Source organism: Uloborus diversus, chromosome 7 (assembly GCF_026930045.1).
Source record: "Uloborus diversus isolate 005 chromosome 7, Udiv.v.3.1, whole genome shotgun sequence".
In the NCBI taxonomy this organism is placed as follows: domain Eukaryota; kingdom Metazoa; phylum Arthropoda; class Arachnida; order Araneae; family Uloboridae; genus Uloborus; species Uloborus diversus.
In genome coordinates, this window is record NC_072737.1 from 153542386 (window position 1) to 153559571 (window position 17186).

At 33.0% G+C, this 17186-nt stretch overlaps 1 protein-coding gene across 1 annotated transcript in view; it reads right to left on the reverse strand.

Annotated features, from left to right (window-relative positions):
* The window catches only part of LOC129226952 (uncharacterized), a 48639-nt gene that overhangs the window by 17597 nt on the left and 13856 nt on the right, over positions 1 to 17186 (reverse strand). Inside the window, exons 4-6 of the mRNA XM_054861581.1 lie at positions 13916 to 13991; positions 9813 to 9872; positions 2354 to 2425 (exon numbers count right to left, since the gene is read on the reverse strand). Of these exons, the coding sequence (XP_054717556.1) occupies positions 2354 to 2425; positions 9813 to 9872; positions 13916 to 13991 (208 nt within the window). The remainder of the gene's footprint in view (positions 1 to 2353; positions 2426 to 9812; positions 9873 to 13915; positions 13992 to 17186) is intronic.

A 17186-nucleotide genomic window follows, 5' to 3' on the forward strand; every position in this document is an offset into this window, starting at 1 on the left:
GGTACTTTTAGTTATAGTAAAATACAATCCTCATATAAATAATAGCCGATGATAGAGTAACTTGCGTGTTTCAACAATGAAACTTGCGCCACGGCATGATATATAATTTGATAATATGTTTTGGTAATGTTTAACCATGCATAGAAAGGCTTTAATGTGACAAGGCTGAACTTGATCCAGTAGCTTAACTGTTTAGCTGGTAAGACTTTTATTTTAGGAAAACGAAGAAACGAAAACAATTAACGCTATCTACTGGAGGGTTAATCCACTGGTGGTAGGGTTAAAATTTCAACTATCTACATATCACCAAACAGGCAATGGCTTTGTTCAAATGTAGAAGCAATTTTCTAGTATATTAATATTTTTTATCAGGGCTGGATTCAGGGGAGAGCAGGCGGGGCTGCTGCCCCGGGGTCTCCACAACAAAGGGGCCCCCACAATAAAATTTTTACAAAATATCCTAACTTTCATGAGTCGAAAATATCAGATATATACATTTATATCAAAAATTCGGATATTTTCGAACTCTGATTAGGGGTCTCCACTCCTTCGCTACCCTGGTTCCTCCACACTTCCAAATCCGGCCCTGTTTTTTATTGTTAAATATCAAATTTTTAATTGCTTTTTCTTTTGTTATGGTTGAAACTATGATAATGTTAATCGCAAATGTGAAAATTGTTTCATTTCTTCGTAAAATGTACATTTTATGATTTATTATGTAATGCATACTTTCTGAAATAGTGTATTAGGCTTAGCGGGAGAAAATGCCCTAGTCTGTAAGCACAGTCCTCATGTAACAGCTGCCATGCTGAGGGAGTTCTATCTTCGGTGGGCTGCTGTCTTGAACGGGTTATCACAATCCACTCTGAAATTCTAATTTTCAATGAAGAATTGGAGCATTGCAATTGCTTTTTGGCCAGCGATTCAAGCAATATCAGCCTCCAATGTCTCAAATTTAGCTGCCTTAATCTTGCAGACTTTTGATTACGGGTAACCCAAAAGGAAAAGTCTAGAGGCGGTCTGTTATACACAGGGTTCGTACTCAATATCGGAAATAAAATGAAGGAGTTTTGGAGAAGTTTTGACGGAGTAAACTGAGATTTTGAAGAAGTACTAACGGGCTGTCATTAAACGATGTCACATTTTTTTCAACATATTTGCCCCCCCTCCCCCTTTATCACTAAGTGTCACACTTCACCTAACTCCTCCTCTTGTCCTCATGTCATATTTTTATAAACATATTGTTACAATAACTGAGTGATGTCACTATTTGTCACCCTCTCTATTCCTTGTGTCACAATGTCATGAACCCGTCTCTTCCTCAAGGTATGACATCATTTGTAGAATGTAGATGATCCTTTTTAAAATATCATAACTACAATTTACTAAAAAAATGTTTTTCTAACACAATCACTTAATGTAGTACATTTACTTATGTGTTTTTAAATATTTGAATAAAAAATAGACAGCCTGACTTCTGCTGTTAAGAGTGTGGTGAAGGGAAAAACAATCATTCTAAAACTTGAAAAAATAGCCAAGCATCATTTAAGCATGTTTTACTTCACTTGTTGAAATGTCTTAGATATATAATAAAATTTTCACCTTCAACATTTATCAATTTGTAAATCACATCTTGATGAAAAGAAAAAAATAAATAAACATACGAAATTGCTACATTAAAATCGCCCTTGTGGCAAAGTCAGTTGTTGATTGAATTATTTTAAGTTACTGTCATAAAGGAAGATTATGTAGACTTGAACTTAAAAAGAAGGAGTTTTGATTGAGTTAAAACCAAAATGAAGGAGTTTGAAGGGCCCTTCAAAAAATTTTCTAAAATGAAGGAGTATTGGAGTAGTTTTGAAGGAGCGTACGAACCCTGATACAATTTGGGCAGCCAATTCATAGGTCCAGAGCATGAAATGAGCTGCTCACTGAGTCAGGATCTCAAAAAAGCTATGGTTCTACGGGCTGTATGGCAAGCTACTTTTTCCTTTTAGGTTACCTAAACTCAGAAGTCTACAAGGATAAGTCCGGTTATAATTGAGGCACTGGAGGCTAGCATTACTCCATTCATTAGCCAAAATCACTCGAATGCTCTAATGTGTCATTGAAAATTTGAATTTCAGAATGGATCATGTGAACCACATTTACGGCCAACCATTTGAAAGAAATTATTTAATAAATAAATGTCAAGCATGGTACTTTTACTTTGTAATAAAGAATTATTTAACAATATTATATGGATCAATTTTTATTTTTCTGAAAAAAAAAAACATCTCAATGAATCACCCAATGAATATATGCCCTAAAATTTTGCAGCAATTTTCAAAATTTATTTAAAATGCTAACTCACTCCACTTCTTCAGTAAGTTCTTCTCTGAGTCTTGCAACTAGTGAGTTCCATTTCCTTGATTCTTCTTCATATCTAGAGGTAAATACATATACATTATCCAAGCTTTACATATAAAACAAACCACTCTTAGAATAAATTTTCAAACATTTACTTATTGATAGTTCTTGCAACGTCTTTTACATCGTTGCACAGATCAATTAAAATGTTTTATCTTTATGCTAAAGTTGAATAAATAATAAATATCATTATGCTTGAAAAGTAAAAATAAGAAATAACAATGATTGCACAAAATTGCAGATTACTTCAGACAAGAGTTTCAGGGTTACAAGGAACCCCTTTTTCAATGCAAAAAAACATCCAATAATGTCTTTTCATCCATAAGCTTTATTTTGCAAAGAAAAATGGGTTCCTCGTAACCTCAAAACATGTGTCTGCAGCAATCTGTAACTTTCTGCAATATGTTGCTATTTCCTATATATATGTACTAAATATTATAGTATTTAAAAATACCAGAATTTTTTTTAAATGAAATTGTGCTTAAGTGTTTATTGATTGGTCTGTCTACCCTATGTTTCATTAAAAAGAATAAATTAAAAGGGTAATGAAAAAAAAATATTCCTTAAAAAATCACAAAGGTGTGAGATCTCTTAACATAAAATTATGCTTATCTTTTAAAATTATTGCTTTTGAATGAAATATATGTCAGGTGGGGAACAAAATGGTGGGTTTTTCATGGAATGGCCCAGTAGAGCCAATCCTTATTCTTAGCACAATGAGTAGAGAATTGTCAGAACCCTGCTTACTGATAGGTTATTCATTAGGGTGGATCGAAAAAAACAAAATTTCGAATCTTAATTTGGAATACCTGCCAAAAGCTGTGCCTGTGTGAGTACAATATACATGTAAAATATTATCAAGTTTGAACAACTACTTGAGGGTCCTACCAAGGCTTGAATTTTTCCAAAAATAGGAAAAAAGGTCAATTTTCCAAAATTTTTATGAAAACACTAATGTTTAAAATTTTTGTTCGAATTCCATTAAAATGCTTCCCTCTTTTCATGTAACTTCAAAATTATTTACCTTCTTTGTCGCATTAAGTTTGCAATTGAGCTGCAAAGTTTCGGGAAATTAAACTAAAAACTGACTTTTTTAAAGCTTTTTTTCACATAGCAATAATTCTTCTTTAAAAGCCTAGTTATTATTTTTTGTAGTGACTGTGCAGGATGCAGTTTAAAATTTAAGTGAATTCTTACTTTATTACATTACCGGCCCGGCACCACTACAAGGAGGTGGCTGCATTTCGAGTTCCCCTCTGCCCTTCCATCTGCCCAGCCATATGTGTTAAATTTAAATATATCAATTCATTTTATATTAGAAGTAAATTATCACTATAATTTATTAGTATTGATTCAAAAAACATAAAGTAAAGAGCATTATGTACAAATAATGTATATTTACGCCATACAGTAGCTCCAATATAGAAGCAACAATATTTCACAAAATGGGGAATTTTGAAAGTTCCAATTAGTTGAAACCACAAAAAATAGTTCGCCCCATCCATTCATGAAACCACTTTGAAATCTTTTTTTGGTTCGAACGATGACATGATGCTTTGAGATTTGATTTTTACTAGTATGAAGCCATGTCTTACCTGCTGACCAATCTCAGACAAAGAAGCTTCTGTCACCGCCTGAGTGCGACAAGGGAACTGAAGGAACTCTATTGGCATAGATACTTTCAATCAATTTTTGAAGACTTTCATTAGATATGCTAGCTAAAATAGGGAGTAGTTATTCGACATTCTTGCCAGTTAATAACATTAGAGTAGTCTAATGCATTAAAGTTAACCTTTGGAATACGGAATTCTCTTATTTTTTTTCTGAACAGAAGGACAGAAGCCACTTCTTTGGCTTTCAACATTCTCCACAAATCAAGTTCTCTGATGTGCCTTCGTTCACCAGTTATCATTGTTAAGAGGATATGTTTCAGGCGGTAAAAATAAACATTTCGTTGAATGACAGGATCAGTATTTTTTTTTTTCAGATTGTAACTTAGCTGACGAGATGCTGTAATTTTCTTGAATAAATGCCTCACTCAATTCAAACAAGATGAGGTTTTCTTTATTTGGAACCAAACTAGAGCGTAAACTTTCACTATATATTCGATCAGAATGTTCAAATTTAAAGAAAGACTGGCATTTCAAATGTAAATTCGTAACATTCAATTTACTGCTGTAACCCATCTCGAGTGTGACAGTTTTCCTAGATTATGGCTACTAAAATTTAAGGAACATTGCCATTCAAAACTGCCTGATGCATTTCATAGATGCATATCTGGTCCGTACTGAGATCATCATAGTCTATTTCTGGCAAGACACACGAAAATGCTTCAAACTAGGCAAGTGATACATTTTCGCACACTTTCTGCAATTTACCTATTGGTCCTGAAAATTCACTCGGACCAATAGTTTGACCATCAAGGAGTGAGTACAGGTGATGCAAAGGCAGCTCATTCGCATGCAGTTGGCAGATTAACCATTGGAAAGGATATCCAATTTTATTCCTTATGCCCGCAATTGCACCATTTTTTCTTCCGGTTTTCGTGGCATCACAGCCAACAGCTAAATTTTCGTTAAGGCTTAAACCATTTTCGATGCAAAAATCACACATTGCTGTCGCAACATGTTTCCCCGTTCCAGAAGTACGAGATCGAAATAAAGGGAATTTGGTTCTCTAATCATGGATAAACATGCATGTCCCTTGCTTATGGTGCTTCTATAATATCTGTCTACAGCCATTTCTTTTCTCAGAGCTTTGTCTTTTCAGCTATAAAAAAATATACTTTTCAAACACCCTTTACTTCCAGTTAGCAGGTTTTGAAGAGAAGCACATGTTTTCTGTCTCTGTCTTAGAAGCTTATTTCTATCTACGACTCTAGAGCAATCATTATTGGGCACAATATCCTCTAATGTTGCTGAAGTAATTGCAGCAATGCATCTGTCAAATGCCGCACTGGTACAGTCTTGATGGAGTTGGTAGAGAAGCCCTCATTTGTTTCACCTTTGAAGTTGCATCATTACCAAAAGTTGTTGATAGCTCTGTTAGAAGGAATATTGACGTTGCACATTTTTCTTCTTCTGGAATTGAAATTAAGCTTCGCTGGTTCTCATCAGTATTATCAGCTTATCAGAACTTATGCCATTGCATGTTAGTATATTAATGTTTGCACAATTATTACATGAAATAATATCAATTTATGTTTTGATAATTATAATTAAAGAAGAAATATTGTAATGCGCAAAAAAGCTTTGAAAAAGCCAGTCTTACGTTAATTCAGAGAAACTTCACGGCTTATGTGAGAACTTAATATTGCAAAGAATGTAAATAATTTTGAAGATACATGAAAAGAGTGTAAAAAGGAAGAATTTTAATGGTATTAGAACAAAAATTTTGCCTATTAGTATTTTCATAAAAATTTTGAAAAATTTACATTTTTTCCTATTTTTGGAGAAATTCAAGCCTTGGTAGGACCCTCAAGGAGTTGTTCAAACTTGATAATATTTGAAATGTGTATTGTACTTACACATGCACAGCTTTTGGCGGGTATTCCAAATTAAGATTCAAAATTTTGTTTTTCTCGATACACTCTATTATTCATAACTTCATAGCCCCTACACAAAACATAAAAAATTTCATACTTTGTCTTGTATGTTCTGTTTGTGACGAATTGGTGACTAGCCATGGTTTGCTTATCAAGCATCGTTTGCAAAGTTACTGAAAGGAAACTACATAAGAAATGCAAATCGATGTGTCGAAGTTTGTGGCACTTTGAACTTTAAAGGTAAAATTTCAACACAACAAGGAATACAAACTGAAGTGACATCATAAATTGGCAAACATTTTCATATATCTCAGCAAATTTGTAACAAACATGATATTCCAGTGTTAAACTCTATCCTGCATCAATTTGCAAAAAAAGAACAGGAAGCATTGACACTTCAAACATTCTCCTCTTCCCTCTTAAGTAATTTTACATTGTACTTTTGTTCTTTTTACACAATCCAATCAGTTATTTATTTATTGGCTTTCTGCATTTTACTTTTGCTCAATCTTAGTATTTATTTCAAACATTTCTATGGCCATCTAAGACTTCAGTCGTAAAAAAGATTTTTTATTTTATTTTTTATTTGTAAGTTTCACTCTTTATATTTATTACACCAGTTTTACACTCCAATCAAAATCATAGGTAATAAATAAAAACATGGTCAATCATTAGGGTTGGATAAATAATAGCTCTAAAAACTTAAAATTACGTTCATGATGAAAGTGTTATAAAATAACAATTCATTTATTAGAATACATTGCAGTTCTATAGTAATAATTTGTCCCAGATTTTAAAATAACAATCTTTTTTTTTTTCAAATTTACCATCAAACATACATTAAATACTTAGTTCAGGTGATATCTATACTAATATTATAAAGAGAGAGGATAAATTTTTGTGTGTTTATATGTTCGAGGTAATCTCCGGAACAATTGCAACTATTTGAAAAATTCTTTCACTGTATGAAAGGTGCCTTCTTACTAAGTAACATAGGCTCCAATTCAGGCCCAAATTTCATGTAAATTGCCTATTATTGGCTGTTAAAGGGGTGAAAAATTACTTGCACATATTAATATTTTATATTGTAGAAAAGGGTGAAATTTTCCACGTTCTAGGCAATTTGTTTCAACGTTCTAACTTCATTACGACGGGAGCAATTTGCGTTTTTATATCGAACATTTTTAGCCTTAGCTGAAATTTTGGCAATACTTTCTTCATTAAATCTATCAATAAAAAGTGAAGGAATTGTCCCAGTTTTCTTTTTGACACCGTTGGAAAAAGCGACATTTTTTACTCCAAAAATGTCTCGACCTGTAGTCGAAAAAATAACCTTCTATCTCCAAAAGAAAAGAAGTTACAAGCCGTTTAAAAAAAAGTTCGAATAAATCTAATCTCCATTAAAATTACTGATGTTTTGTTTCACATTGCCATGGTTACATCTTTTAGCTTTGCTTCATTTTAATTTCTTAAAGGTCCACAAACTTGACGCCACGGAATTATAAGCAACGGGGAAATGTTTTCGCCAATTCTGCATTATTTTACGATCTACGTTATGATAATTCTCCCAGACAATGTCGAAATTGCGGGAAGAGTTTGAAAACTAAGAGTCTTAGCAATATTCCCAATTGTCGCCAAATTTGTGGACGCCAAAGACCAAGGGCTAATGTACTTTGGCCATGGCCTTGCTGATAGTGACAGAAGCAAACAATTTTAGCCCATAATTGACGATGGCGCCAAACCCCCAGTTATCAAAATATCTTCGAAATTACTAATGAAAAGAAACCAGTGCATCGTAAAAGCAGGGGGATGGAAGTTGTATTTGTACGCGCTTTTACATTTAATTCTAAAGAAGAACATTACTATGATTTAGTTTTCAAAACTTAATGATCTCCAAACAAAATATCAATGTGAAAAGTAGCCAAGTTCGATCGAAATGAGGTTCTTGGTAGACGGTGTCACCGACAAGATTCTGATCTCAACAAATAACAAGTTCCATAGCAGTTCCTCATGGAAATTGAACTGCCCCGTGTTCTTCAATTCATTTTGAAAACAATTTTTTACTTTCTTTGATTGCAGATTTAAACTTAACAAAATACTGTATAATTGGAACAGTCAAATGTTTTGGAAATTTTTTATTGACGACCAAAACTTGCCGCAAGTTTAAAATCCGGAATCAAAGAAAATAAAAAAAAATGTTTTCCGAATTAATTAAAACACATGGGTAAGTTCAACTTCTATGAGGAATAGCTATGAAACTTGGTACCCGTTCAGATCTAAACTATTTTATCATTGACACCGTCTACCCAGGGTCTCATTTAGATCGAACTTGGCTCCTTTTCACATTTATGTTTTGTTGGGATTTTATTTTACAGCGATCCACAGCCTTCGGTAATGTCCACAACCCTGCTATTTTAATTACAATAGAGAAAAGTAATGCCTTTTAGTTCAGAGCAATTTTTTTTAAAGGTTTAAGCGATTAGAGTGAAATTAGTCTTATTTCAGCTGACTTTTTTTTTTCTCTGCACTTTATTGTTAAAATATGAAAAACAAGACGGAGAGAAATAATAATATTCCTTTTCCCTCAATGTTTGTGCTATTTTCTGCTCCGTGATGAAATGACATTTTTCTGAACCAAGTTTTTGGACTTCTTAAAACAAAATGATACTCTTGTAAGATTGCGTAACAATTCAATTTTTTAACTGACGAATACTTTCGTGATAGAGAAGTAACAATAAGAAACTTAATTTAAATAGCTTTTCATGCACTAGGTTGACAAATTCAAATTTATGCGTTATGACGGAATGACTGTGGTGGAGTGGCTTTTAAAGTCCATTCATTACTATAAAAATGACCATATTTTTTATTAAGTTGAAAATTGTTGCCTTTAACTTATATGACACTACTGTTGTTGTTTACGTGTCCATAGTTAATAATCGTGGAAGGATTGAGAGCCATTATGAGAAGGATTTTCAGCATAAAGAAAAGAAATACACCACTCACAGCATCTGAGGTTATGGAACCGACGTTTACCAGCATTTGAAGTTAAGTTTCTACCACAAAGCAACGAAGGTCCCCAGCGCATAATGAATGAGGCATAATGAGTGATATAGTTTACATTTTTCTTTGCCAAAGAAAAAACATCCCCATCACTTGCAAAAGGGCTGAGTTCCGGTAGCGTGGTCGCTTGGCGAGTTAGGCGCTGGTCAGTTCAGTCTAGGATTATTGCTATAAAGCAACTGTAAATGTAATTCATTGTTTTGGCGATTTGTTTTGGAAGAAAAGAAACTTTTGATTTGTTTTTATCCGAGTGAAATGTACGACATTTTCTTCTTTTTTTCTGAGGATGATTTTTAAATGTACCACTGGATTTTTTTTTTTTTTTCCGTCAGGCGGATGGATTATGAGAGCGTAGTTGCTGGGCGAGTTTGGCGATAAACAATAGAGTTGCGAAACTATTTTTATATTTGAAAGATATTATTTGATGCATTTTTTTGTTTATTTGGCGAAATATTTTAACTCACTTTCACAAAACCACTTCACTCGCTAAATAGAGTTTTAAAGCAACTGTAAATCTAATTTAATGATTTGACCTAAAATTTTAAATTCCAAAGAAACTTTAATAGGTTTTTCTTTTCTTTGAAAAGGTATGTACGCATTTTATACAAAGAAAAATGATCATTTTACATCAGAGGGGGAGGGGGCGTCAATTTTTTTTTTATTCAACGAACTTCCATTAAATTTTTAGCACGGGGATTGCTGTGCGGGTACTGCTAGTACTTAATAAAGAAACTGATAATTAAGATTTTTAAACTGTATTAAATTAAGGGATATTAATAATTATGTGAAAAATAAATACCTCTTAATTTCTTTGTCACAACTTTTCAGCACTTCTGCAGTTTTGAAGTCTTCCGTACTCCTAAACAAGTAAACAGTAGATTTTAATAGGCATTAGGTATACATTGAGCGCCAAGGTACCTTACAAAAATATTATACAATGGTGTAAAAATGAAAGATTTTTATTTAACCTTCTACAGAAGGCGTGAGTATCAAGTAGATGCAGTACATTTGAATTTGACTTTAAATGTCTGAACTTATTTCCTTGATCACTGTGGAATGGAAAAAAAATGAGACACGTTTCAAGACATGAAAGTTTCAACTGATATTTCAACCAAGTGAGAAGAGTCCTTGAAGCAAATTGCATTTTTAAAACAGAATAATTATAAAATAAAAATAATTAAAACACTATAATTAAATATCTCACTAAAAAGTCAACTTATAAAGTTAGAGAACTTATTCTTTTTAAATTACTCTTTCTTTATTTGACAGTGGCAGAAAACTCATCCTGATAGTGGCCCTCCTGTGAATCCAGAAAGTTTCTTAACATTTGAGTTTAAACTTTGATTTTCTTCTGATTTTTAAAATCCTTATAGTGGCCCTCCTGTGAATCTAAAGTTCTTAGCATTTGAGTTTCCACTTTGGTTTTTTTCTGGTTTTTAAAATCCTGATAGTTGCCCTCCTATGAATTCAGAAAGTTTCTTAGCATTTCAGTTGCCACTTTTGTTTTCTTCTAGTTTTTAAAATCCTGATAGTTGCCCTCCTGTGAATTCAGAAAGTTTCTTAGCATTTCAGTTGCCACTTTTGTTTTCTTCTAGTTTTTAAAATCCTGATAGTTGCCCTCCTGTGAATTCAGAAAGTTTCTTAGCATTCAGTTGCCACTTTTGTTTTCTTCTAGTTTTTAAAATCCTGATAGTTGCCCTCCTGTGAATTCAGAAAGTTTCTTAGCATTTCAGTTGCCACTTTTGTTTTCTTCTAGTTTTTAAAATCCTGATAGTTGCCCTCCTGTGAATTCAGAAAGTTTCTTAGCATTTCAGTTGCCACTTTTGTTTTCTTCTAGTTTTTAAAATCCTGATAGTTGCCCTCCTGTGAATTCAGAAAGTTTCTTAGCATTTCAGTTGCCACTTTTGTTTTCTTCTAGTTTTTAAAATCCTGATAGTTGCCCTCCTGTGAATTCAGAAAGTTTCTTAGCATTTAAGCTGCCACTTTTGTTTTCTTCTAGTTTTTAAAATCTATTTGTGCTTTCACGTATTAGCATCATCAAAATCAACTCACACTTCTTTAATCAACCCTGACCTTTATGCAAACGAAACTAGTAGCAAAAGAATCCTTTACATTTATGTGTTTGTTAAATTTTATTTTATTTCTTATCCAATTGCTGTCCTGAAGTTCAATGTCAAAGTCTACAATTTCTTCTTCTTCTGCTAGTAATTCTGTCATTTGCCCAAATCTGACTTAGCATTTTAAAGCACCCCATTTTTTAACCAATTATGCCTTCTTTAGGTTTTTGGTAATTTGTAAGGGTTTCATACTTCATGTATTATTGGGATTTATACCTAGTTCCTGGGGATCCCAGTAACAAATGGGCAAATATAAACTTTAATAAATTTAAATGAAAAGGTTAGAACTACAGCATAACAGGAAAAAAATTTTTAAACTCTTTAAAACATGTTAATTTTGAAAAAAAAGAAACTGTCCAATCAACTTAAAATCAATTCAAAGCATTAACAAGAACAGCCATCCTTAGCAATTCAATGACATTTTAAATTTCAGTAACAGAAATAAACCATGGGCTTCAGAGACAGAGATGACTTTATTTTTTGTAAAATGGTGAACAGGGTTCATACTCATTTTTAAAAGTGAAAATTAAGGAAGTTTTACGGACTCTCAAATTTCTAAAGGAATCATCGGAAACTATTAGATAACTTTAGGTACACCATTTCAAAGTTTTCCAGGGGGGGGGGGGGCACAGTATTATATACATATTATAAATACACATACACAAATGCACAATATTGTTTCCAAAAAGCAGGGAGAAGCACAATTGACAAGGATGTCCCATTGTCAGTTAAATTTTTTTTTTTTTTTTTATTTCATACATCACAGGGATGAGTGGTCAGAGAGCAAAATGGAAGAAATTCAAAAAAAAAAAAAAAATACACAAAATCAAAAAGAAAAGGGAAGAAATCAAAATAACCCCTCAAATCCATGACATTCCAGAATTCAACAAAAAATATCGAACAGCCATAACCAGTTTCAAAGATAATACAAAATTTTTTCCTCATTATATGCTTGAAATGATTGGATAGTTGGATATTGTTCTTAAAGCATTGCATTTATTTCCCAAATTTCAATTATAAAAAAAAAATCAGGAAAATGGGTATAACTGTAGAAAATTAGTTGTATATTAAAGCATTATTTTTTTGGCACACATTATTGGAGTGAGAGGCAAATTGAAGGAAATGAACTAAAATCTTTTCTTCAAGATACTTAAATTATGATTTTGTTATTATTATTAAAATCTGATTTTGTACAAATTTGCTATACTGAACCATTTTTCTCAAGTTTCTCATTTCTATATAAATTTAAATTTTGAAAGAGAGGCAGCTATTTCTAACTCATAAGTCCTCGAATAAAGGGGCTGATGGAGTACTGAAAATGAGAACGTAAATTTTAAATTAGGCTTGTTTGTATAGTAAAAAATTACAGCACAGTAAAAAATCTAAGTTTTCCTTATAAGGTAAAACAAATTTTGACAGTGAGACAGCGAGAATTGAAAATAAATAAATACATGATTGAGTTTATCCTTTTTCCTTGGATTGGAACTCATAATTTGGTTTTAAAAACTTCATAATGCTATTTCAGGATTAAAAAAAATATATCTTGAAGTTGCTTCATTTAATCATGAAATTCCAAAAAAATTTACACTCTGTAAAGCCTAAGTTAAAACATTAGAGATTCAAAATAAACATTTTGAACGCTTTCTTGATTACATAAAAAAGTAACCATGCTGAGTTTCAATACAATCCGAGACTCGGGAGTGGACCACATTTTTTTAATTGTCTTTCCGATTTTTTCTCAAATAAATTTGAAAAATAAAAATATGAATGAAATAATGAATAAAATAAGCAGATATGAAGTAGCATATGATGAAAAACCTTCCAACATTAAAAATGATTGAAATATTTACAGGATGCAAAAAGATTGAAATCTCAAGCAAGGCATGCAATTCTCGGCGAAACACGTGTTTGACGTCGTTGGCATGTCTCTCAAAAGTACGTTTTCGGCAAACACGTGGAGGAAGATGATATAAGGGGCTAAAAGAGAAAAAGGAGACCAAATTTGATATAGTTTTAAAAAATTAAGGAAATTTTTAAAAAATCAAGGACTTTTTAAGGTGAATAAGATAAATAAATACCTTTGTGTTGAACAGTAAAGTAAGAAAAATAACGTTAAAAAAAAGCAAAAATTTGTGCTTTTTTTAATGTTGTTTTTCTTACTTGACTTTTTAAGGGTTTTGTAGGGACCTTAATTTTTTTTGATGAAATTAAAGGTTTCTTAAGGGTTTTTTTTAAAGAAGTACGAACCCTGGGTGAAGAAGCATGAATTAAGAAATTTCAGACAGGGATAAAAGAAAGAGAAATGAAGTCAGTACAGTGGATGTCAGTTATTTGAATCAGTGTTTAATTGCATCAACTGCTTTAATGAATCCAATTGTCAAAATCAGAATAAAATCCAGCTTTGATGAATTAGCCACTTATTTGAATCAGCTGCTTTATGATATCCAAACTGTTTAGAACAAACATGATTCATATAAGCAGCAGTCATTGTAGCTGAAAAATTACAAAATTCAAGATATACAGTTTTTTGAGATCGGGCAGGTATTGAGATAGACAGGTTTGACAATCTTAAGATCAATATGTTTAAATCAAGCTTTTATTATCTCTTTAATAATGACAATAGAATTTAACTAATACACTATTAACATACACGTTTCACAGTGCTGCATTGCGGACATACAAACTTTCATGCTAATACAGAGAGCTTCTGTTGGAATGTTTAAAATAATTATTACAGAATAAAACAAGCATCTTTTGAGTCAAAAATTTATATTTTCCTACTTACGTATTTTCTGATGCTGCTGCAGAACACAATGCTCGATTATCTATTTCTGTTTTAATTTTTTTCCAACATTCAATTCCTGAAAGGAATTAGACTATATATATATATATATATATATATATATATATATATATATATATATATATATATATATATATATATATATATATATATAATAATAAAAGTGAAAAATATTGAAAAGACCACACCAAGAGCCCATAGATGCGCAACGCAGCAAAACTAAAAAGCCAAGTAAATATAAAATTAAGCAAACAGAATTACAAATATTAAACAAATTATAAATAACGGAAGTTATTATTAACTTCCCTAAAAATCTAGTTGAAAACATCTGCTTAAGTATAGCCTTCGATGAACATTTCGCTTCTTTTGAAACTGCTTAACTGTGTAAATGTATGATACAACCGTGGCAAACCATTTTTTTATGAATCACCGTGGTGGATGAATTTTACACGTGCGAAACAGGCGACTCGGTATGTCTATGGACCGATTTCCGGATATGTTTTTAATGTTTTGTTGACAAATGGATTGGCTTTTTTTATCAGGCTGAACAATGGACAGGATTTGTTTACGCGGATTTCAAGGTAAGACAATTTTGTTATTGGCAGGTACTGTCCCGTGGAAGGCTAATTATCGGAACTTGTTTTCCTAATTAGTCGAGGCGAAACCCCCTACTTTTAGTTTTAGGTTTGAGCTCTAGTTTATTGTTTTTAGCTTAGCAAGTGGTGCGTTTGCCCATTATTACTCTATATTACATGTACTGGAGCTTAAGCATTCTCTTCTAGTTTATAGTTAAAATTTTGGTCTTTTGACCATAATTAATGAATCCTCCACGGCTGATGAGCTCTGGATTCACTCTTTTTCTATTCCTACTTAATAGCTGTTCGCATTTTTCCTTTTTATCATCATTTGTTATTTATAATTTGTTTAATATTTGTAATTTTGTTTGCTTAATTTTATATGTATATATAACAGAACTATAGCAAATAACAAGCAAAAAAAAAAAAAAAAATTAAGAATGCAAAATATATCAAATCATAATTACAAAAATCTATTATTCTGACTTTTTTTCTTTTTTTTTTGTATCTGAAAACTATTGTTTTTCAATTTGAAACAATGGGGGTTAGGCGATAGCAAAGGTTTTAAATACTAATGTTTTTCATATTGTAATACTTATTTAGCAGAAGTATAAACATATAGTAATATCAACATTTAAAGACAATTCTACATTAGAGTGTATAGTATAAGACCTCAAATCTGGAGTGTTTCAGAATACCTTTTTTTTTAGCTTACTGAATTCACCAATGATTAGTTTTGCATGTGACATCACATGATATTGTTACAAATCCTGTAAATAGTAATTATTGTAGTAATGTAACCTGTAAATAGTTTCCCGTAATGAATATACAACCCCCTAACATATGGCTAAAGTATACAACCCCCTATTCTTTTTTTCTTATTTCATTCACTGATTTTATCAATGAAAGTGTAGTTGTAGAACGTTGTAGCATTTTCTGGAATCTTTGAGAGCTCTCTTTTCGGTGTGTATATAAACGGTTACGCGGGAAAAAGAAGTTAGTTTCGATTGAGAATTGGAACTGAGAGTGTATTAGCTCTGTTTATTGCGAGGCATTTCGCTGTGTTGTTTTCGTATTTGGAAGTAAATACGTGTGTAAACGTTGAGTTTACGGTGTTGAGTGATATTGATTTAATTGCTGATGATTAATTTAGCAGTTGTTGACGCTCTTTCCTGTACATAGTGTAAATAAATTTCCTGTATTTTTAATCAAGAACTGTGTCATCCTTTCGAGAAAGTTGGAAGTCTCGCCGGATCTGTTACAATTGGCGCCCAACGTGGGGCTTCTTCTGGACTTTCTTGGAGTAAGTGTGACTTTGGACATTTTTTTCATAAAGACTTTTTTTTGAATTAGGACTTTATTTTTATGGTGATTACTCGCGCAATGGATGAACAATTAAAACAACTTCTTGACGCGATCACCTCTGTGAAGAGTGATATGGCGGCTAATCAAGAACAATTAAAAAGTGACTTGACTGCAAGTTTTACGGCTAATCAAGAACAATTAAAAAGTGACTTGACTGCAAGTTTTACAGCTAATCAAGAACAATTAAAAAATGATATGGCAGCTAATCAAGAACAATTAAAAAATGATATGGCGGCTAATCAAAACCAATTGAAAAGTGATTTAACGGTGCTGAAAAATGACCTAGTTTCTAACCAAGACGAAATTAAAAACAATCTTACTTCGGTAAAGACTGTGATGGAAAATAAATTTAATGAGATAGAGCATCGAGTTGATGCTATTGAAGGAAAGTTTCAGGCAGTTGAAGGCCGATTCATCGCAGTGGAAAATAAAATCGAAGAGAAATTTGAAGAAAAATTAAGTACCGTTGAAGGTCGATGCAATGCCGTAGAAAATAAACTGGAAGAAGAAGATAGAAAATTTCATCAACTTAAAGAAGACATCTTTAAAGACCCGGAAAGGAGATTGGCGACCGCGGAAAGCAGCTCTGTACAGTTTGACGCTCCCACATCGGTTGCTCGACCGTCCATTAAACTTGCCACATTTGATGGGAAAACTTCGTGGCAGGTTTACAAAACTCAGTTCATGATAGTGGCGGAAGCGAACGGATGGGACTCTACTACCAAGGCCTGCCATCTTGCAGCATCCCTGAGAGGTGACACAGCGGACATTCTTCAGACCCTTCCGGACAGCCAGCGCCTGGATTTCGCCGCCCTCACATCTGCGTTGGAGCTTTGCTTCGGTGAGAAGTGCCAGAAAGATTTCAGCCGACTCCAGTTGAAGTCCCGTTTCCAGAAAACCGGGGAAACCCTGCAAGAGCTAGCGGCGGACGTCGAGAGACTGTCTCATCTTGCTTTTTGCGGATGTTCGAGACAACCTGGCACTCAACTACTACATCGACGGGGTTCGAGATCCGTAAATCCAGAAAGCTCTACGGATGGCGGATGTCAAAGACCTGAATTCTGCTGTTGTGTATGCGATGAAATACGAGGCCGTCCATGAAGCAACCCGTGTGGATCGCCATCTAATCCGGACTCAGGAAATTGATGAGTCCGATTCCAGGTCGTCCCACCTCGCTGAACTTGAGAGACAACTCGGTGACTTGGCAAGACATCTGAGCAGCATAACAGCCCAAAAGAAACAAGAGCAGAAGTGCTGGAAATGCGGTAGTGAAGGACACCTGGGAAGGAGTTGTCCGGCTCGCCAAGCTACGC